This window comes from Mastigoproctus giganteus, chromosome 2 (assembly GCF_048544385.1).
Source record: "Mastigoproctus giganteus isolate SK-2022 chromosome 2, ASM4854438v1, whole genome shotgun sequence".
Lineage (NCBI taxonomy): Eukaryota > Metazoa > Arthropoda > Arachnida > Uropygi > Thelyphonidae > Mastigoproctus > Mastigoproctus giganteus.
The window spans coordinates 188836056-188859894 of record NC_143576.1 but is presented as its reverse complement, the minus strand read 5'-3'; the positions used below and the strand labels follow the sequence as shown (position 1 = coordinate 188859894).

The 23839-nt window shown below is 38.5% G+C and overlaps 1 protein-coding gene across 5 annotated transcripts in view; it reads left to right on the top strand.

Annotated features, from left to right (window-relative positions):
- PCB (Pyruvate carboxylase) overlaps positions 1-23839 on the top strand; it is a 593745-nt gene that overhangs the window by 395819 nt on the left and 174087 nt on the right. For all 5 annotated transcript variants that reach the window (XM_090389678.1, XM_090389679.1, XM_090389675.1 and 2 more), the window contains one exon: positions 3821-3977. In XM_090389678.1, coding sequence (XP_090245804.1) covers positions 3821-3977 — 157 coding nt within the window. The remainder of the gene's footprint in view (positions 1-3820; positions 3978-23839) is intronic.

The following is a 23839-nucleotide window of genomic DNA, read 5'->3' as shown; positions in this document are numbered from 1 at the left end:
TAATTAACCTAACTGCCCTCTTCTGAATGGAATCAAGAAGCCCGAGAGAAGTTTTGGGGGCACCACCCCAGATGTGGGAACAATATTCCATGGCAGGGCGGATTTCCGATTTATACAGAGTGAGCAGCTGTTTGGAAGAAAAGTAACGCCGAGAACGAAAGAGAAAACCAAGTTTTTTAGATGCAGAGGAAGCAATATTTGTAATATGCTTGTGCCAAGAGAGATTAGAAGTCAGGGTAATCCCCAAAAGAGATATATCATTTTGCCTAGAAATCGGAGTGTCACTAAAGATAAGCATAGGAGCAGAAGAATCCTTTTTGCGAGTTATAAGACAAGACTGAGTGTTAGAAGGGTTGAAATCAACTAAGTTGTCTTTGCCCCACTGAAGAATTACCTGAAGATCGCATTTAAGGAATTGGTAGCAGATTTTCAAGAAGTTGAAGCTGATTGAGCAGGACAAGGTTTCTCAAAATGGAAAGTGGTATGCAATGTGCTATCATTGGCAAAACTATGGATAGCATTTCCGGTCAATGGAAGAAGGTCATTTATATAGAAGAGGAAAAGAGTGGGGGAAAGAACTGAACCTTCGGGACACAGGCATTAGTGGAGAATTTAGAAGACAGAGAGCCATCTACCATCACCCTCAGTGAGCGATCAGAGAGAAAACTGGATAACCAATTACTAAAAACAGTTGGCAAACCATAAGATGGAAGCTTGTTTAGAAGACCTTTATACCAAACACAACCAAAAGCCTTTGAAATGTCAAGAGCAACTACTTGTGGTTCACCGAACCTTTCCATTGAATTAGTCCATAAATGGGTAACATAAGCCAGAATATCACCAGTGGATCGACACTGACGGAATCCATACTGGCGACCGTTGATCAGATGGAAGGTTTCTAGGTAGTTTAAGAGTTGGCGGTTAATTGATTTCTCCATTACTTTAGAAAGAGTATAAGTAATTGCAATGGGACGATAATTGGATGGGAGGGATTTGTCACCCTTTTTAAGAACTGGCTGGATATGAGCAAATTTCCAAGGAGAAGGAAAAACACCTTTGGAATAAGAAAGTGAAAACAGGCAGCAAAGGATAGGAGTAAGTTCAGGAGCGCAGGTTTTGAGAACAAGTGGAGAAATACCATCAGGACCTGGAGCTTTCTTAGCATCAAGATTCATCAAAATCCTTCTGATATCCTTTTGATGGAAGACCACAAGAGGCATTGAATGGAGCTTGTTGGGAATGGTGGGAGGTGTTTTACCAAGATCATTAATACATGAGCTGGAAGAAAAATGGGATGCTAGCAGGTCAGCTTTATCCTTGGCTGAAGTGATAACAGAACCATCTGGTTTGGACAGAGGTGGGAGCAGAGATGGGCAAAAGTTGCGGCCAATAGCTTTGGCAAGAGATCAGAATGTGCTTGGCTACCATTAGGGCAAGAAGCAAGTTTTCTACTCTTAGCCTGTTCAAACTCTAGTTTGGACTGATTAATAACTGCTTTACAATTGTTGCGAGCTTTGGTGTAGGCAGAAAATGAAACTGAAGAATTAGAAACAAGCCAATTATGATATGCAACATTCTTCTCTTGGACAGCCTTAGCACATTTATTGGAAAACCAAGGTTTAGATAAAGGACGAGATTTTAAAGTGGAGTGTGGGATAAAGGATTCCATTCCTGCAAGAATAATTTCACTAACACGATCTGAGTAAACGTTGACATCAGAAGTTTTGAAACAGTAATCCGACCAAGGAAAAGAAGAAAAGAAGTCTTGCAGGTCATCCCATTTTGCATTCTTGTAATGCCAAACAACACGAGGTTGGGAATAGCCATGAGATAAAGGTTCCACTGGAGAAGAGACAATCACCAAGTTGTGATCTGAAGTGCCTAAAGGACCTCTCACTTCGACCGTGTACTTAGAAGGGTTGTTTGTGAGAAAAAGATCAAGCGTATTGGCTGTATGATTAGGATTGTCCGATATTCTTGTAGGTAAATGAACAATCTGTGCTAGGTCAATAGTAATTGCAAAAGCCTCAGCATCTCGACCTGCTGGGTCGGTGTGACTAGAAAATGAAAGCCAGCTGTAGTTGTGAACATTAAAATCACCAAGGAAAATTACCTCACTGTTAGGAAAGTTGGACTGGAGAAAGTCGAGTTGCAAAGAGAGGAAGTCAAAGAGCTCCAAGTGATTAGTGGAGTTGGGAGAACGGTAGAGACAACAGATGAATTTGACACAATGAGGTAGAGAGATTTTAAGCCAGAGAAGATCAAAGAGAGGGGATTCCAAATTGCCAAGTCTCTGACAGGGAATATCAGAACGGACATATGCACAAGTACTACCTTTGAGGCGAAAGGAATCATACAGCGAATAATTTGGGCATCTGAGATGAGCAGTAGTTGAATCAACTGATAACTGGGATTCTGTCAGAAAAAGTACATGAGGTTTGGCAGACTGCAAGTGGAAATAGACATCGTTGAGATTAGAATTGAGACCACGTATATTTGTGAAATGAATTAGGAAGTGCTTCGGAGGTTTAGATCTTTTCGCTGATAAGCTTGCTCTATTAGTTTGACAATTCATGGTGTATTCAATAGTAAGAAAAAGTGGGTGGGACATGCTGTATGAATTAATGAAATTTTTGGATATGGCGTACATGTGGTAAGAATATACCCAGATTCTTGACATAACGTGGCCTCGACAATGCTCCCCGCATGCACACTACTCGGACTCCCTCCAGTCACTATCTGGCAGAGTAGAGATAGCAAGATTATACACTAGTTACACACATTAGTTACCAATAGGTTCGGTCCGGTGTGCTAACTAACGGCCGGCCTGCGAACACCGTTTTAGAGCTGTACCCTCGAAATGTAAGGAATATTGGATCTCGCCACGACGTTCATCATAACCTCAAAAGTCATCAATCATACTGCATGATGGAAGAGATAGGGAAGGGTTGACCGGAACTTAGCTCTAGAGACTAAACATGGGTTCCACCACTTCAAGCCTCCAATAAGCAAAGTGGTGGTATTTCACCGGTTGATGAGAGTCATCTACCACCTAGTATTGCCTGGTAACATAGAGGGACGGCATTCCTCCATGTGGTGTGGACGCCACACCTCGACCCCTGCTTACGTTGGTTCACACCTGGGTGGTCACGCACCATGTACTTGTGCATGGAGGTTATACCCAGGATTACTAACAGTCAGTGCATAGAATTACCAATTCTATGCACATAACAGTATGTGCATAGAATTGGAAGAACCGCAGCATCACCAATTCAAGGGAATTATTTTTTTTGGAGAAAATGTACCTCCTAATTGCACTCTGTCTTACTGTTGGTAAAGGACTGATATGAAACATAAGTGTTATTTTCTGAATGTTCACCCTTTTAGTATAAAATTTATTAAACCTGTCAAGAATGGTTTTCTAATGCTAATTTAATATTTGTAAAATCTATTTGATGTAATAGTTTTAATTATATGTTATTAAATTGTTTATTTTCCAATTTAGTTATAAAAATCACATGTAATAATAATAATCATTATTTTTGTATTGTAACCAGTTAAGGTTATTGCAAAAACAACTTAAGGTAAGTGCACAAAGCAATACTCATTCTACACACCGAGGACAAAATTAAAAAAAACTATTCTTTTGAAAAGAGGCTAATAAACTGATGTTTATATATATAGTTGATATATTAGAAAAAGCACAGAATTTTTTAGAATTAATTAAAATCAGAATTATCCAAAGAAGTTCATTCATTAATTCTGAATTATATTTATTAAGAAAGTCTCTAATATTTAACTATCACCTTTCCTGTTATAGGTGCTACTTTTGATGTAGCCATGAGATTTTTATATGAGTGTCCTTGGGAAAGACTTGAATCTATGAGGAGTGCCATCCCGAATATTCCATTTCAAATGTTGCTTCGTGGAGCCAATGCAGTTGGTTATACCTCATATCCTGATAATGTAGTATTGAAGTATGCTTTTGTAATGTTGTATTCTTAAATTTTGTTTTCTCATTCTTTTTTCATTTTTTCAGAAGTGGTTTTCTCTCTCTCTCTCTCTCTCTCTCTCTCTCTCTCTCTCTCTCTCTCTCTCTCTCTCTCTCTCTCTCTCTCTCTCTCTCTCTCACACACACACACGCAAAAATTATATATATATATAATTCAAATTATATCCAAATGAATTGAAGACTAGACAGCAGGAATAAATGTAAAATAACAAATAAAGATTGAAAGCAGACATCAGTGGCAGCAAACATGCAAAAACCACATATTATTTGTATTTAACTTAATAAAATGTAGGGTGAAAATAAAATAAAATGTATGCCAGTATGAAGATGAATTTAACATATAAAAAAGCACTAAACACAATAATAAGAGTTGGGGGGGAAGAAATATAACGAAGAATAGCGTACTGTTGGAGAAACACTCCTAACTAATTTAGAAAATGCCCAGGCACGATACGAGGGAGTATGTGATGAGAACCTTGTCGATCAATTCGGCCCTGGAAAGATTGTACAAGGCTCAAGGGGTAGAATTTTTCTCAGCCTGGTCGGTGCTTGTTAACAGGAGAGACTGCTTCTACAGGGATATGAGATACACTTAAATAGAAAGGGTGCAAGAATATTTGCTGTGCTATCGAGGCAGAGTTAGATGGGTCGGAAAACTGCTAGCTTGCAGGATACATGAACTAATAGATTAACAGTAGCCACTGGAAGAGGTGAAAGTGATTCTTGCACTGTTCTATTGGAATGAGCAGAAGCCTGGAAAACAAGATGCAGGATATTTCAGAGACTGCTGGGAATCATTGCGGTTCAAGTAAGCACATGGGTTGTGTTAGAGTAGCTAAGAAAAATAACAGGTGCATGTATACTTGCGTGTACACCAATGCTACGAGTTTAGTAAATAAATTTGATGATTTTGAGGTATTGCTAAAAGCATCAAAGGCGGATATTGTTGGGATATCAGTGACGTGGTGTCACACAGATATAAGGAATACAGAACTGAAATTTGGGGAGTACGTCTCCAGAAAGGATAGACAGGATAGGAAGGGGTTATGCTATTAGTTAAGAAACACATAAAATCCAAGGAAGTGAAGCCAGTCGACATTACTGAACAGTGCAGTGTCGAGTTGGTTTGGGGTGACATAAGCATTGGGAGATCAAAATTGAGAGTAGGAGTGTGCTATTAGCCTAATGACTCTGATGATGTTGTTGTTGTTGCTTGGGTTTTATTGGCGCATTAGTGACTAAGGCTATAATGCGCCAAAACCTGGTCATAAAAAGTAAAATTTTCAGTGGCCTAACGAATTAGGTCACAAAGTCAAAGTATAAACGGTAAAAGACAAATATCAGTAAACAAGTAACATTAACAAAGTAATTTTTTAAATATGAGTAAAATGGTTTACTGATTTCAAAAAGCTAAAAATAGCAGACACATGGTCATTGTCGGATAAAACCTGACCGAGTGTATACGGCTCAGTCAGATGGTGACTCTGATAAGTATAATGAGAAACTGTACAGGGAAATAGAGTGGGCCAGTAAATCAGAGAGACTTATAATGGGAGATTTTAATTTCCCAGATATTGACTGGAATTTGTGGGTTGATCTCTCACACACTGGCAAGGCTTTTGTGGATTTATTGGATGATTGTTTTCTACATTAGCATGTTTGGGAGGCAACTAGAGGGAGTAATACTCTTGATTTGATTATCAGTAGTGATTCTTCATACATTAAGAATCTGCAGATAGAGGAACCACTAGGTGGCAGTGATCACAGTGTGCTGAAGTGGGATTTACTCAAAGAGGTAACTACCATTAGGGGTAAAGGGAAAGGTTATTGCTTTCGTAAAGGCGACTACGATGGACTGAGACAGTATGTAAATTCTATACAGTGGGATCAACTGATGATGTTACCAACAGCAAATTCAAAATAGGAAGCATTCAAAGAACTTATCTTGGAAGCTACTAGGCTTTACATACCAACTAAGAAATATTGTTCTAGGTTTAGGCCTAAGTGGAAGTCAGATGAACTAATGAGACATATGGCAGAGAAGAAAAATGCATGGGACACATACAAATTAACACGTGATACAGAAGCCTGTGATAGATACAAGTTGATCTGTAACCAAGTTACAAAGGAGTTTGGCAGGCGAAGGCAGATTACGAGAAATCTTTGGCAAGGGATGCAAAGAAAATCAGCAAAGAGTTCTTTACGTATGTAAACTCTAGAAGAAAGGGGATGAATCAGATTGGTCCACTTGATATCGATGGGTCAACTGTTGATGATCCTGCTCAGGTAGCTAACAAACTAAATGAATATTTTGCATCGACATTCACACATGAGGAGTTATTCAGCGAGGGGAATGCCAGAGGTGTATTCAACTCTGGCAGTAAGCTAGAGAATCTTGTAATAACTGAGAGTAAAGTGGAGGAGAAATTGTTGAAGATAAATACAAGAATGGCACCTGGGGTGGATTGGATCTATCCAGTTATATTAAAGGAGGCAGCAAAGGAAGTAAGCAAACCCTTAGCCATAATTATGATAGCTTCCTTGGACTCAGGGGAAGTACCCATGGATTGGAGATGTGCAAATGTGACCCCAATTCACAAAGAAGGATCAAAGGGCGACACAAGTAATTATAGACCTGTGAGTTTAACTTCTGTTCCCGGAAAATTAATGGAAGCTCTGGTTAAAGAAGCACTGCAGGATCATCTAGACAAGACTTCAGTTATAGCTCAGACACTGCATGGTTTTGTTAAGGGGAAGTCTTGCCTGACCAATTTGATTGGATACTATGATGCAGTCACAAAAGAACTGGATGCAGGGAATAACCTTGATATTATATACTTGGATCTTAGAAAGGCTTTTGATACTGTTGCACGTGGAAGACTGCTGCACAAATTGGAGCAGTGTGGCATTGGAGGCAAATTGCTGCTATGGATAAAGGGGTGGTTGAGGGGGAGAAGACAGAGAGTGGTAATCAATGGACACTGCTCATGGTGGACTAATGTTATTAGTGGAGTCCCTTAGGGTTCAGTATTGGGTCCATTATTGTTTTATGTATTTATAAATGATATTGATGATGGTATATCAACCTTAATGTCCAAGTTTGCAGACAATATGAAGGTTGGCAGGGTTGTCAAGGACACTGCTGACACTATGCTACTGCAACAGGATCTGGAAAGGATGGGCTGAGAGGTGGCAAATGAAGTTTAACATTGACAAATGTAAAGTACTACATATGGGAAACAGCAACCCCAGAGCAATGTATCAACTCTGTGGTATTACACTGACAGTGGTAGAGAATGAAAGGGACCTGGGGGTGGTTGTGCAGGCAGATATGAAGTTTTCTGAGCAGTGCAGACGGGTGCAAGAGTAGCTCGTGGTGTATTGTCAATGATATATAGGAATTTTTCTAGCAGGGATAAGGAGGTGATTATTCCCTTGTATAAGGCAATGGTCAGGCCACACCTAGAGTACTGTATATAGGTCTGCAGGCCTCATTTCAAGAAGGATGTAGAGATGCTGGAACGAGTACAGAGAAGGCCAACAAGTTTGGTGAATGGAACAAAGGGGTGCTCTTATGAAGAAAGGCTTAAGTTTTGCAAATTACAGTCTGGAGACTAGGCACCAGCGAGGTGATCTGATAGAGGTGTATAAAGCCTTGAATGGTTTGAGCATACTCAATGCTGATGAGATTCTTTCTCTTGCTCAGAATAATCACCTGAGAGGGCATAAATTCAAATTGAGGAAAGACAGATGTAGGATAGACGTGAGGAAATTTGCCTTTAGCCAGCGGGTGCTTGGTTGGTGGAACAGACTTCCATCCCTTGTCGTGGAGGTTGATAGCCGGAATAAGTTTAAGGCTCAGCTGGACAGGTTGGTTATTTGGTTTTTAGGAGCATTACCAACTAAGGCCATGTTGCTCCGGGGATATGCGGTGGTCATTCCCTGACCTTTCTGCATCCTCCGTATTTGGTGGTGACGGGCTTGAACCCCGTTGTAATCAAGAAGCATGTGCTACGCACTGCTGCTCCTGCCCACCTGGCTACGGAGGCGCCTGCTGGACAGGTATTCCGAACGAACAGAGGGGGTGAAGTGGAAGTGGTTATTTTTTATTTATTTATTTATTTATTTATTATTATTTTTTTTTTTGGCTGATGCTGCATAAGCTTGCTTTCTTGCATAAAATGACTCTACTAATGCTAATGCTAACTTCCAAATCGCACTATCTCAACAAATTGTCTACAGAAGCATGTTCAGGAGGCAACTAGAGGGAGTAATACTCTTGATGTGATCTGATCTCCACTAGGTGGCAGTGATCACAGTGTGCTAATATCTCAAAGAGGTAACTACCATCAAGAGTAAAGGGAAGGGTTTTTGCTTTCATAAAGGTGACTACGGTGGACTGAGACAGTATTTAAATTCTATACGGTGGAACAAACTGATGATGTTACCAATTGCAAATTCAAAATGAGAAGCATTCAAAGAAATAATCTTGGAAGCTTCTAGGCTTTTTATACCAATTAAGAAATATTGTTCAAATTTTAGGCCTAAATGGATGTCAGATGAACTAATTAGACATGTGGCAGAGAAGAAAAATGCATGGGATACATATATTAACAGGTGACACATAAGCCTATGATAGATATAAGCTGGTCTGTAACCAAGTCACAATGGAGGTTAGGCAGGCAAAGGCAAATTACGAGTAATCTTTGGCAAAGGATGCAAAGAAAACAGCAAGGAGTTCTTTAATTATGTAAACTCCAGAATGAAGGCGAATGAATCAGATTGGTCCACTTGATATCGATGGTTCAACTGTTGATGATCCTGCTCAAGTAGCTAACAAACTAAATGAAAATATTACATCTGCACACCTGAGGAGTTATTCAGGGAGAGGAATGCCAGAGGTGTATTAAACCTCGGCAGTAAGGTAGATAATCTTGTAATAACTGAGAGTAAAGTGGAGGGGAAATTGTTGAAGATAAACATAAGAAATACACCTGGGGTGGATTGAATCTATCTAGTTATATTAAAGGAGGCAGCAAATCAAGTAAGCAAATCATTAACCATAATTATGACACTTCCTTGGACTCAGGGGAAGGTACCCTTGGACTGGACCCCAATCCACAAAGGAGGATCACAGGTGTTGTTGAACTTCTGTTTCAGGGAAATTAATGGAGGCACTGGTTAAAGAATCATTGCAGGATCATCTAGACAAGACTTCAGTTATAGCTCGGACACAGCATGGGTTCATTGATGGAAAGTCTTGTCTGATCAGTTTGATTGGATACTATGATGTAGTCACAAAGGAACTGGATGCAAAGAATAATTTTGATATCATATATTTGTATCTAGAAAGGCTTTTGATACTATTGCACATGGAAAACTGCTTTAAAAATTGGAGCAGTGTGGCATTGGAGGCAAATTGCTGCTATGGATAAATGGATGGTTGAGTGGGAGAAAACAGAGAGTGGTTATCAATGGACATTGCTCCTTGTCGACTAATTTTATTAGTGGAGTCCCCCAGTGTTCAGTGTTCTGTCCATTTTTGTTTTCTGTATTCATTAATGATATTGATGGTGGTATATCAGGCTTAATGTCCAAGTTTGCAGATGATACGAAGGTCGACAGAGTTGTTAATGGCACTGATAGTATGCTGCTGCAGCAGGATCTAGAAAAGTTGAATAGATGGGCTGAGAGTGGCAACTGAAGTTTAACATTGACAAATGTAAAGTAATGCATATGGGTATGAATTAACCCCAGATTAACGTGTCAACTCTGTTCCACTACACTGATAGAGGTAGAGTGTGAAAAGGACCTGGGGGTAATTGTGCAGGCAATATGATGTTTTCTGAGCAGTTTAGGTGGTCTGCAAGAATAGCTCATGGTGTCTTGTCAATGGAATTTTTCTAGCAGGGTTAAGGCGGTTATTATCCCCTTGTATAAGGCAATGGTCAGGCCACACCTTGAGTACTGTATACAAGTCTGGAAGCTTCATTTTAAGAAGGATGCAGAGCTGTTGGAACAAGTATAGAGAAGGGCAACAAGATTAGTGAATGGAGCAAAGGGTTGCTCTTATGAAGAAAGGTTTAAATTTTGAAAATTACAGTGTCTGGAGACTAGGCACCTGCAAGGTGATGTGATTGAGGTGCATAAAGCCCTGAATGGTTTGAGCATGCTCAATGCTAATGGGATTTTTCCTCTTGCTCAGAATAATTGCCTAAGAGGGCATAAATTCAAATTGAAGAAAGACAGTTGTAGTATAGATGTGCAGAAGTTTGCCTTTAGCCAGTGGGTGGTTGATTGCTGAGCAGTGACCATCATGCCCCATTATGCTGACCATTATGCCCCATCTCGTCAGAGGACTAAGAGGCCAGAATACCCAGGGAGCCACTGCATTTCGAACACTAAACAAATCCATGACGGATACAGAATGATACTATGATCAAACTGCCGATGCAGTAGATTTGCATAATGCAGTCTTAAAATGAGACAGAAAAAATGTATTACTCGCATGGGAAAAGCCACACCACATTATTTCCATATATATATATATATATATATATATATATAGTTGGATTGTTTAAACTAATTCAATTTTCTGTTATTTATTTTCTATAAAGGTATTAATGTGTAAACAGAACAGGAGATTCAGTTAGAATGTGTAGTCTAACCTATTCCTGGGGGTCTGTAATGGTATTAAAAATATGATTAATACTTAATGAAGTTAAAATTATAATTATTTTAGCGTACTTTAAATAGCAATTAATTAATCATCAAATCAATATCAACTAAACATTCCTTTACCTGGTCATCTACCCGCTACTTCATCTGGGGCTTTGAGCGGATCGATAGCCAAATTAAAGGAATGTCTCATAAGTACCCATTTCTGTCAACTCCGTATCAGTTTTGCCAATGTATCGAGATTATTTTTGCTTTTATAAATTGTTTAGTTAATTGAATATGGATAGGTATGATTTAATTTGTAATATCAGATCATTTTAATTTTTAAAAAACTTTAATCTTAGCATTGTAATCAGCAAACTGGTGGAGGAGAAACAAAGCCCAACAGGTAATTATCGGAATAAGGGAGAAGAGTTATACTTACTGTATCTGTCCGTTGGTGGTCTGTCGGAAAAAGAGGGGTTAGTCCCGTTCTCTGTTTGTTATGTAACAGGGTTGGTTTTGAGTGTGCAGCTGCACCTATTGTTAATTGATATTGTTGCAGTGCAATGCAATTTGTAGGTGATGAGAGGTCTGATTTCTACGTAGGCCGGTGGTGGGGGGCTGAGTCCGGGGGGGAATACTTCCGATTTATTAGAAATTAAGTGGTGAAAATAATATATACACGAATTGGTTGTTTGTTATTTACATACGTTGTCTATTGCTATTTAGCAATTAGTATTTGCTATCCCTTTGGTCTGGGCCGGTGTAGCTTTTCTAAGGCATAACGGCCCGTATTTTCCTAGGGGGATAGCTATTTACATATATACAGCCTCCTATCAAGTGAATGTTTACCTTGCGTCGTTCATCTTAGCTATGTTCATTTTGTATGGTGTTATATTTCCATCTTGGATTTTTAATTTTTTAATTTTTGGATGGGTGGGTGGGTTAATTTAGGGTAACGGATTATAGTGCGGTCAGAGGACGAGCCTCCTCTGAGCGCAATAAATCTGGACCTCAATTTAGGTAGTTTTTCTTTTGCATTATGAATTAGACATTTATTCTGATTCTGGTTTATAGTTGTTTTATTGTATTGTCAATAATATTATGTGTGCAGATATTCGGTTGATTTTTGATGTTCATCATTATGGCCACTTATGTGGTGTTTGCTGTGATTGTAGGGGATATTGTTTTTTGTGAGGGTTTTTAGCAGTTTTATAATTGATTCCATTGTGTTTTCTTCATTGTTGCATATTTTTATTAGTCTGGTTGTTTGGTTTCTAATAGTGTTTCCATATATGTGTTTTGCGATATTGCTATCCCAGTGGATGAGCTTTATGGCCAGGAAGTTGAAGTGGTCTCTTTTATCATAATGTTTAGTTTCGATATTGTTATTGTTGATGGTGATCTGGCTGTCAAGGTAATATGCTTGCATGTTGCTATTTTGGTTGGTCCGTTCTATGCTGAGGTCGGTAGGGTAGATTACTTGGGCTAGTGTTTCAAAATTGTCATAGTTGATGACTAGGACGACATTGATGTATCTATATATGTTGATTTCTTCTGTGATGTTATTTTCAAAGTGGTGTAAGTATAAGTAACTGTTGGCAATTGCGCTGGAGCAGCAAGATCCCATTGCTATCCCTCTGGTCTATAAGTAGATGTTGTTTCCCATCATTACGTAGTTATTTTTGACATTGAGATTGATTAGATCGTACCAGTATTGTTTGTTGCATTTTAAATTATTTTGGTGGTTTTGAAAGTATATTAAGAGGACTTTAATTAGATTGTCATGTGATATGCTAATGAAAAGGTTTTTGAAGTCGTAGGTGTATATGCTTTTGATCTTATTGCTATTGTTTTGGATGTAATCTAGATATGTTTTGTTGCTGGTGATGATTTTGGTGCTAGTTAATTCGCTGATTATAACTTTAAGCTTATCTTCCAATAGGTTGCTGTAAAGTTTTTTATAACTGTTTTTACCTGATGTTATGAACCTTTTGCCGTTGGGTATTTTGTGGAATTTGGGGATCCAGTAAATGAAAGGATATTTTGTATTGTCTAATTTCAGTTTAAGTTTTTTGTGTAATGCTATAATCTTTTTACTGATGCTGTTAGGTGTGGATTCTACTTGTTTGTATGTTTCACAGTGGTTCATTTCTTCTTTAATAGTGTCTATGTAAAACTTTTTGCATATTATACTAAAATTGTTGCTGGCCTTTTCTGTGTTCGTTATAACAAATTTCTTTTGTAGTTCTTTTGTCTTTTGGTTAATGCTTTTCAAATTGTATTGTTTGACGTAATTCTGTGTTGTTAATACTCCTTGGATTCTATTCATAAATTTTTCTGTGGTATTGTTAATCCATATTTGGAAAGCCTCTATAGGTGTGTTAAATTTGTTTGTGATTTTGAATGCGAATTGTAGCAAATCCTTGTATATGGATTTGCCTGTGTTAACTAAATTGGTTGGGCTATTGGGTCTGAATTTGGTTCCTTTTTCCATTATTTCTTTAAGTGTGTGATCCTCTATAATGCTGAGTTCGCCTGTAATGATGTGTTTGTGATGTGGATCTATGTATTTTTTGTATTTCTTATCTTGGCAGCGGCAAAGTTGTTCATATTTCTAATGGTGTTTTTGTAGTTGCATATGGTTATGCCTATCGGTTTTGTGAAACTATTTCTGACTTTAATGCTAATTTTTTTGATAGATAGGAACTTCTTGGTGGTATTCATAATGTCATGGATGTTAACGTGGTCGAATGTACGGTTCAGGAATTTGATGATGCAGTATTCTTTAATTGTGCTGTCTTTTTAATCAGCGCCGATTCTGAATTTGAAAACATCTTCTAAGGTATGGTTGAGATGTATGTTCTGAATCTTGAGTTTTTGGTGAATTCTATTTAGTGCTTTAAGTTTGCAATACAGTAAAACAACTATAAACCAGAATCAGAATAAATGTCTAATTCATAATGCAAAAGAAAAACTACCTAAATTGAGGTCCGGATTTATTGCACTCAGAGGAGGCTTGTCCTCTGACCGCATTATAATCCGTTATCCTAAATTAACCCACCCATCTAAAAATTAAAAATCCAAGATGGAAATATAACACCATACAAAATGAACATAGCTAAGATGAACGACGCAAGGTAAACATTCACTTGATAGGAGGCTGTATATATGTAAATAGCTATCCCCTAGGACAATACGGGCTGTTATGGGATAGCAAAGGGATAGCAAATACTAATTCATGTAATTAGCAACAACTAACTCATGTAAATAGCAATAGACAAAGTATGTAAATAACAAACAACCAATTCGTGTATATATTATTTTCAACACGTAATTTCTAATAAATCGGAAGTATTCCCCCCGGACTCAGCCCCCCACCCCCGGCCTACGTAGAAATCAGACCTCTCATCTCATCACCTACAAATTGCATTGCACTGCAACAATATCAATTAACAAGAGGCGCAGCTGCGCACTCAAAATCAACCCTGTTATATAACAAACAGAGAACGGGACTAACCCCTCTTTTTCCGACAGACCACCAACGGACAGATACCGTAAGTATAACTCTTCTCCCTTGTTCCGATAATTACCTGTTGGGCTTTGTTTCTCCTCCACCAGTTTGCTGATTACAATGCTAAGATTAAAGTTTTCTAAAAATTAAAATTATCTGATATTACAAATTAAATTATATCTATCTGATATTACATATTAAATTATATTAAATTAAATTATATCTATTAAATTATATTATATGTTTCGTTATGTTATATCTATCCATATTCAATTAACTAAATAATTTATAAGAGCAAAAATAATCTCAATACAATGGCAAAACTGATAAGGAGTTAACAGAAACGGGTAATTATGAGACATTCCTTTAATCTGGCTATCAATCCGCTCGAAGTAGCGGGTAGATGACCAGGTAAAGGAATGTTTAGTTGATATTGATTTGATGATTAATTAATTGCTATTTAAAGTATGTTAAAATAATTATAATTTTAACTTTAATTTCATTAAGTATTAATCATATTTTTAATACCATTACAGACCCCCAGGAATAGGTTAGAGTACACATTCTAACTGAATCTCCTGTTCCGTTTACACCTTAATACCTTTTATAGAAAATAAATACCAGAAAATTGAAGTAGTTTAAACAATCAAACTATCAATCTAATTAAACAATCAAACAATCAATCTAATATATCAAGCACGTATAATGTCTAATTGCCACACAGCAATAGCATTAACGTTGCAAGTGATAAATTGAAATTAATCATTTACATTTATATTAATTATTTAAAAACTATATATATAGTGTTTATATATAGAGGATACATGGGATACCTGTTCCCCTCTAAGCCCCTCTATATATATATATAGAGGGGCTTAGAGGGGAACAGGTATCCTCTGTGTTATCAGACACTCAGCCTAAAACACTTTTGCCTTTAGCCAGCGGGCAGTTGGTTTGTGGAATAGACTTCCATCGCTTGTTGTTGAAGTTGATAGCCTAAACAAATTTAAGGCTCAGCTGGACAGGTATTTCGAACGAATTGAGGGGTGAAATGGGAGTAGTGGTTTTTTTTTTTTTTTTTGGCTGATGCTGAATAAGCTTGCTTTCTTGCATCATATGCCTCTGCTAATGCTAATGCTAATGAAGAATGCTCTAACACTGATGGACCCAATATCTCTCTATTATAGAAGATTTCGGAGAAGTCCGGTTGGCCTGCCTCCCTAAAATCCACTCATGCACACCTTCTCGATGGTAAGCCCTGTTACGTCACTTAGGTGGCAACGAACGTGTAGAGTGGTTCTCTTCAAGACGCCTGGTCAGCGTGAAGAGGAAAAGACCAAACCCTCCAGCATATGACAGCACGACGAAACAAATGGCCCTCAGTCCCCAGTAGCTTTCACTCTCCCTCTTACGGCAGCGAGAGGATCAGAGTGGAAGCAGAGGGTGATAAGAATCTCTGGGTACGACCAGGCTGCCATACACGGAAACTGAACCTGGCCTGTTATAACGTAAGATCACTCATCGGTGAAGACAGGATATTAGAGCTGGAAAAGGAATTAGAAAATGTTAATTGGAATATCATTGGTTTGGCTGAAATGAATCACTTATAAGTTTATCAAGTGGAAATCTGCTGTACACCAATGGAAACAGTGAAAGGAGTGAAGGTGGAGTTGAGTTTCTGGTCCATAAAGATTTTAAAAACAACATTTTGGAATTCAAAAATACATCACCAAGGGTGTCAAGACTAATACTCAAGATTTCTAAGAGGTACAAGCTAAAGATTATAATGATTTATGCACCAACATCGAGCCATGATGATGAAGAGGTTGAAGAAATGTACACCGAAATTGAGAGTCTTCTAGATGAGCAGAAAACTAACTACACTATTATTATGGGAGACTTCAATGCTGAGGTTGGAAAAAAACAAAACAGCGCAGAAAGGGGAACTATAGGAAATTTTGGAATTGGTGAAAGAAATGAAAGAGGTGAAAGACTTGTGGAATTTGCAGAATCTCAAGGACTGTCAGTAATGAACACTTTTTTTCAAGAAAAGGGTGAACAGAAAGTGGACATGGAAAAGTCCGAATGGATTAACTACTAATGAAATCGACTTCATCCTCACTAACAGAAGATATATTGTAAATGTTGGAAGTGATCACAGAATGGTAAGATGTACGCTTGATATAGATGTAGGAAAGGAAAGGAAAAAACTGACTCGAGTAAATAATACAAAGGTCTTTGAGATAACAGAAGAGGAGAAAAAGCAGTATGTACTGGAACTTAAGAACAAGTTTGAGCTTCTGCAGACTGCTCAGGACCAAGATATCAACGAGGAATATTACAACTTTTTGAAAGTGATAAAGCCCAAGAAATCTATAGGGAAAAAGAAATCCAAAGAAACAAAAATTAGTCAAGAAACACTTGTCATGATGAACCGAAGACGACAAATGAAAAGCAAGAAAAACACTGACAGGGAGAAAATTGAGTATACTGAGTTATGCAAAGCCATTAGAAAGAGACTCAGAGAGGACATAAGAAGATTTAACACAAGAAAAGTAGAACAAGCATTAAGGGAAAACAAAGGATTTAAATCAGCAGCCATGAGCAGTAATACAGAAAGACAAATGATACTGAAACTGAAGAATAGCGATGGTGTACTTATAAACAGCAGAAATTGGAAATTATAGACCAATTAGCTTGTTATCCCGTATCTACAAGTTGTTCACAATGGTCATTACTAACAGATTAGAAAGAATACTTGATGAGAATCAACCTAAAGAGCAAGCTGGCTTTAGGACAGGATTCTCAACTATGGATCACCTTCACGAAATATCACAGCTAATGGAGAAAGCAAATGAATATAAAACACCATTATGCCTGGTATTTGTGGATTATGAAAAGGCATTTGACTCCATACAGCATAAGGCAATGTTTCAGGCACTGGAAAGACAAGGCATTGATACCCCATATATTATGATATTGAAGAAAATATATGAGTGTGCTACCTCCTTTATTAGACTAGACAAAGACAGTAGCAAGGCATTGATACCCCATATATTATGATATTGAAGAAAATATATGAGTGTGCTACCTCCTTTATTAGACTAGACAAAGACAGTAGGAAATTTAAAATTGAGAAAGGAGTTCGACAAGGAGACACAATATCTCCGAAGCTGTTTACTGCTGCCCTTGAGGAAGCTTTCAGAAGATTAGACTGATCACAAAAGGAGTCAGTGTGAATGGAGAGTACCTAAACCATTTACAATTTGCAGATGACATTGTGGTCATAAGTCACGATCCCAAAGAATTAGAGGAAAATCTTAATCAGTTATGCACAGCTAGTAAGGATTTTGGACTAAAGATGAATATGGCTAAAACAAAAGTAATGATGAACAAGTATGCCACAGAAAGGGAAATAATGATTGAAGGAGCAGTAATTGAAAAGGTGGAGTTGTATACTTATCTGGGACAAGTTATTAGCTGTAATAATGATAAATGGCTGGAAGTCAAGAGAAGAATAAATTTTGGATGGATAGCATTCAGGAAATATAGTCACATACTGAAGAGCAATATCCCAGTTTGTCTGAAACGTAAAATAATGAACCAATGTATACTCCCCACCATGACTTATGGAAGTGAAACTTGGGCACTCACCAAAAGAATGGAAGAGAAGCTGAGAACTACATAGCGAAGAATGGAACGAATCATATTGGGAATCAGACTGTTAGATAAGAAGAGAAACACATGGATTAGGCAGCAAACTCAAGTAAAGGACATTCTTATCAAAACTAAAGAACTAAAATGGTCTTGGGCAGGACACATAGCTCGAAGACATGATGACAGATGGACTAAGAAAATAACAGAATGGTGTCCAAGAGAAGCTAGAAGAAAACCTGGAAGACAAAGGCGGAGATGGATAGATGAAATTCACAAGTTTGTGGGTAGTAAATGGATGGCCAGTGCTCAAAACAGAAGGAACTGGAAAGTTGCTGTAGAGGCCTTCATCCTGCAGTGGATTGAAAATGGCTGATGATGAGATATATATATATATGTATGTATGTATATAAGTTTAGCAGTTGCTTTGTTTGTTCAGTACTGTAGCTTTTTCCATGTAAGTAATACATTTTTTTTTTTCTGTCTCATTATTTTAACACTGCATAAAGACCACCATTATGCAAATCTATTGCATCGGCAGTTTAATCATAGTATTTTGTCATGGCATGAATTTGTTTAGTGTTTGAAATGCAGTGGTTCCCTGACTATTGTGGTCCTCCGACGAGATGGGGCATAATGGTCAGTCTGTCCTATTCAAATCAATATTAATTTTGTTCTACTATTTTTAGTTATATATTATTTATATTATTATATATAATATAATATATATTATATATTATTATATATAAGATATATATTATTATATATAGTTATTTTTACTTATGTCTTGTGGCCCCGGGTGCCAAGCGTTTCCGTGGCCAAGCGATTCTTGCGAGTTTATAAAGCGTTTTTCCTCCAAGTGACAGAGTTTTCCTTGTTTTTCTCTTAGAATTAATATTTTCTGTTAAGTAGCTCTACTTACTTAAAAACACTAAGAAGAGAGCCCAGAAGAAGGCAAGTACCTTTTTCTTTAATTTAGCTAGCTGTACTAACTTACTAACTCTACGCTTGGCCACCAAGCGGCACTGCTCCTGCCTCCCCGTGGCGGGGCCGGTAACCTGGGTGGTAAAGGCAAACCCCCAGGGCAAAAAGGAGCGATCGTGGATAAAAATCATTATCCAAACTTAGAGCCTTTGAGCTCAAGAGCGGAAGATTCTAAACCTGACCATGACTCAAGTCAACCTAAAAGACTGCGAAGAGAAGCAGAATGTCATGACGATTGCCCAAACTTCCTGGTGATTCATTCCCTATCTGCCCAACCTGTGGGTAAGTTGTCACCATTCTTAATTCAGAAAATCTTGGAGTCAATTGCTGGATCACCAAAAATGGTTAAAAGACTGCAATCCGGAGACCTTCTGATAGAAACAGCCACCTCAAAACATTCTGAGCGGCTGTTAAAAACAACAACATTTGGTGGGTTGACAGTAGAAATTACTCCCCACAAAACACTAAATTCATCAAAAGGTGTCATCAGCGAGTGGGATCTAATTACAGTCTCCGAAGAAGAACTACTCCAAGAACTCAGCAGTCAGAAAGTTGTAAATGTAAAACGGATCATGACGAAAAAAGATGGAAATCTTACTCCAACAAGATCCATCATTCTGACATTTAGCACTCCAGACTTACCATCCTGTATTAAAGCTGGTTATTTAAACTGCCGGATTCGACCATACATCCCGAATCCTGTTCGTTGCTTTAAATGTCAGAAATACGGCCATTCCCAGCAGGCTTGTCGCGGGGAAGCCACATGTCCCATCTGTGGCTCTAAAGATCACACCCAAGCAGATTGTTCAGTCAAAACTCCTGTTTGTCCAAACTGCAAAGGAAGCCATCCAGCCTTTTCCAAAACTTGTGAGCTATGGATAACAGGAAAGAAAATACAAAAATACAAAATTGAAAATAAAGTCACGTTTCCTGAGGCACGTAGACAAGTTATGTCGACCATGCCTAGTGGTCGTTCTTATGCAGCTTGAACTAGAAACTTTGTTTCTACTGCAGCTCAAACGGATGTATCAGTTCCGCCTAACACCTCTCTAGCGAATTGGCTTAAATTTACACTTTCAACCTCTAAAAAAGATAATCCTCCGAAAAAAACTAGCGAAGCCACAAATACTCCAATCAGTATTCCTACTCATACCCCATTAGTCTCAGTTGAAAAAGAACAATTAAAATCTCACTCAGTCTCAAAAAAAATGGAATCGCCTACCAATAATATGGATGTAGATGAGCTGCTAAGTAACGAGGAGCCCATTCTAGAACTCCATGCAGATGACACCATGGATATTGGACGCCCCACATTCCCAAAAAAAGACCGGAAGAAATGTCCCACGAACAAAAAACAGTCAGACGAATCATCCTCAGCTAAATCTAAATAATGTATAACATCCTACAATGGAACTGCAGAGGACTAAGTAGTCATTCTGATGACTTAAGGGATTTACTAGCTCAATTCAATCCCATAGGTGTATGCCTACAAGAAACTTTCTTGTCACCCCAAATTTCACCCAAATTTTCAAATTATGTGATATACAGACGAGATAGGAGTTCAAACTCTCCTGCTCGGGGCGGAGTAGCTATTCTTGTTAACTTTGACATTCCGTCCAGGCCGATCCAATTGAGAACCACTCTAGAAGTTGTCGCAGCTCGTATTGCAGTTGGTATTTCAGTTACCCTTGTTTCCATCTATATTTCACCATCTCTACCACTTCCGCACTCAGAACTTGACAGCCTGATTTCACAACTCCCAACTCCAATTTGTCTCTTTGGTGACTTTAATGGACATCATCCATTGTGGGGGTCTACTACAATGGATAGAAGAGGCAAATTGATGGAGGAATTCATGAACAATAATGATCTTAATTTATTAAATTCTGGATCTCCTACTTACATACACCTAGCAACAGGTTCTGTTTCTGCAATAGACTTGTCAATTTGTTCACCATCTATCTTTCCAATCATGACATGGTCAGTTTTAACCAATCCCTTTAACAGTGATCATTTTCCAATTATTTGCTCACTACAAACAAGAGTAACTCCGAATCCTGTTCAACGATCCAACTGGCAGTTTAAAAAGGCAAACTGGGGAGGCTATTCTGCCCAAATACTCTTAGACAGATGTTATGTTCAAAGACAACATATTGATGAAGTAAATACTTATATAATCAATCAGATTCTCACTGCAGCTAATGGTTCCATTCCAAAATCCACGCCTTATCACAAACACAGAAATAACTGGTGGAATACAGATTGTTTAATTGCCAAACAGGAAAAAAACCGTGCTTGGAATAATTTCCGTAAGTATCCCACGACTAGTAACCTAATTGCTTATAAAAAACTCAAAGCGAAAGCTAGACAAGTTAGGCGGAAAGCGAAACGGGATTCTTGGATTGCTTTTGCCTCAACCATTACCAAAGACACGGATACACGAGTCATCTGGAAAAGAATACAGGCATTAAATGGCAAATTTACTCGGCTGCCCTCTCCGATACTTCATTGGAGAGGGAAAGACATTTCTACTCCTGAAGAAGTTGCAAATGCATTAGCAGAATCATTTGCAAAAATATCAGCTTCTGCCACCTATGCGTCCACCTTCCAGAACATCAAAGCAGGTGCGGAACGGCATAAAATCAACTTCTTCACGCGCCGCTCACTGCCGTACAACCAACCGTTTACATTAATAGAACTTCAAGAATCATTAAACAGATCTTCCAATAGCGCTGCAGGTCCAGATGGAGTTCATTACATTATGCTAAAGCATTTACGTGATGAAGACTTGAGAACTCTATTAATTTTTTATAATCGGATCTTCACCGAAAATGCCTATCCTTCTTCATGGCGCCATTCGTTCGTTATTGCCTTACCAAAACCAGGAAAAGATCCTTCCTGTGTTGAAAATTACAGGCCAATATCTCTTACGAGCTGCATGGGAAAAATTTTCGAAAGGATGGTTCATACTAGGCTCACCTACATCCTGGAGTCAGAGAATCTCCTTCCAGAACAACAATATGGCTTTCGGAAAAATAGATCAACACTGGACGTGCTTATCAAAGCCGAATCTCATATCCGCAATGCCTTTGTCATGAAACAACATCTAGTCATGGTCAATTTAGATCTTGAAAAGGCATTTGATACAACATGGCGTCATGGTATTATTAGGGACCTTTACCATCTGGGGCTTCGGGGCCATTTGCCGGAAACAATTCAAAATTTCCTGCAATTGCGCTCTTTTCAAGTCCGATACAAAAACGTCCTCTCTACATCTCACATACAGGAAGAGGGAGTTCCGCAGGGATCAATACTCAGTCCAACACTGTTTTCAATCCGAGTTAGCACAATGACACGAGATATCCCAAAAACTGTTCAAACTTATATGTATGCAGATGATCTTACCATTTCCTGTCAATCTCAAAGTATGAATACCATTGAACGGCAGCTACAAATAGCCATAACCAAAATAGAGGCCTGGACTTCACGGAACGGTTACAGATTGTCAGAAAAGAAATGCGCTGTCACTCACTTTTGCAAGAAGCGAGCTCTCCATCCGGAACCTGAACTACAAATAAACAATACTCCAATCCCACTTGTTAATACCGTTAAATTTCTTGGACTATTACTAGACCGCAAACTAAATTTCCAAGCTCACATCAGTTATTTGAGAACTTCTTGTTTAAAGCATTTAAATATACTTCGTTCGGTCTCATCTATGTCATGGGGAGCTGATCGCTGTACTTTGTTGCATCTTTATAGAAGTTTAATCCGTTCACGATTAGATTATGGTTGTCCAGTGTACGACTCTGCCAGGAGCACTACTTTAAAACGGCTAAATATGATCCACCACAGTGCTCTGAGGACTGCGCTGGGAGCTTTCAGGACTTCTCCTATCCAAAGTCTATATATTGAAGCGCATGATCCCCCATTACATCTGCGTAGAAAAACACTATTGCTTCGCTACGCTGCTAAGATCCAGAGTCTACCATCGCACCCAAGTTGGGAGTATCTCTATAATACTCATTGGGACGCCTTCTATGAGAGCAAACCAAATGAAAATAGACCCGCCTCTATCAGGATAAAAGAGATTGTTCAGACTTGGAATATCAATTTAAATGAAATTTTCCAAGACACAACTACACCTGTTGCTCCTTGGACATATGTGTCTGTCTCTCAAGATACATACTTCCTCCAGTGGGGGAAAAATATACCTTCCTGCAATATCAGACAGTTACATTCAGCTCATGCTATGAACAACCATGCCTGTAAAATTTATACGGATGGTTCCAAAACTGAGAGTACGGTAGGTGCTGCTGCAGTTTTCCCTTTATGTACAATTTCAGCCACACTACCGCTTGCCTGCAGCGTCTTCACAGCCGAATTATATGCCATTAGGTTAGCGCTTAGTAAGATAATTGAGCTTTCCATCTCATCTGCCATAATTTACACAGATTCTCTTAGTGCTGTCTCTGCCATAAGGAAGAATTCCTCCATTTCTCACCCTACATTGCAACAGATTCATTCCCAGCTATTCGTTTGCAGTGTGTCCAATCAGTCAGTCAGATTTTGCTGGATCCCTGGCCACTCAGGCATTCCGGGAAATGAAAGTGCTGACTTTGCCGCTAAACATCCGGAAACCGCTTTCTCACAACATCCTCAGGTTCCTTTCTCTGATTTTAAGTCTGTCATACGCAAAGCCTGCTACAATAAATGGTCACAGACCTGGAAAAGTGACAAAAACAATAAACTATACCAAATAAAAGAAGACCCAAAGCTGTGGCTGTCTGGCTTCCGAAGAAACAGACGAGAGGAAGTAGTACTGGCAAGACTGAGAATTGGACACACTCACCATACTCATCTCTTCCTATTATTGGGAGAAAGTCCACCACAGTGCTCATCCTGTCAGACGCAACTTACAGTCCGTCATTTTCTGGTTGATTGTCCCTTGCATTCAACCATCCGGTCAAACACTTTTCAGTCTCTCTCTAAATTGAATATATCACCTGATTTAT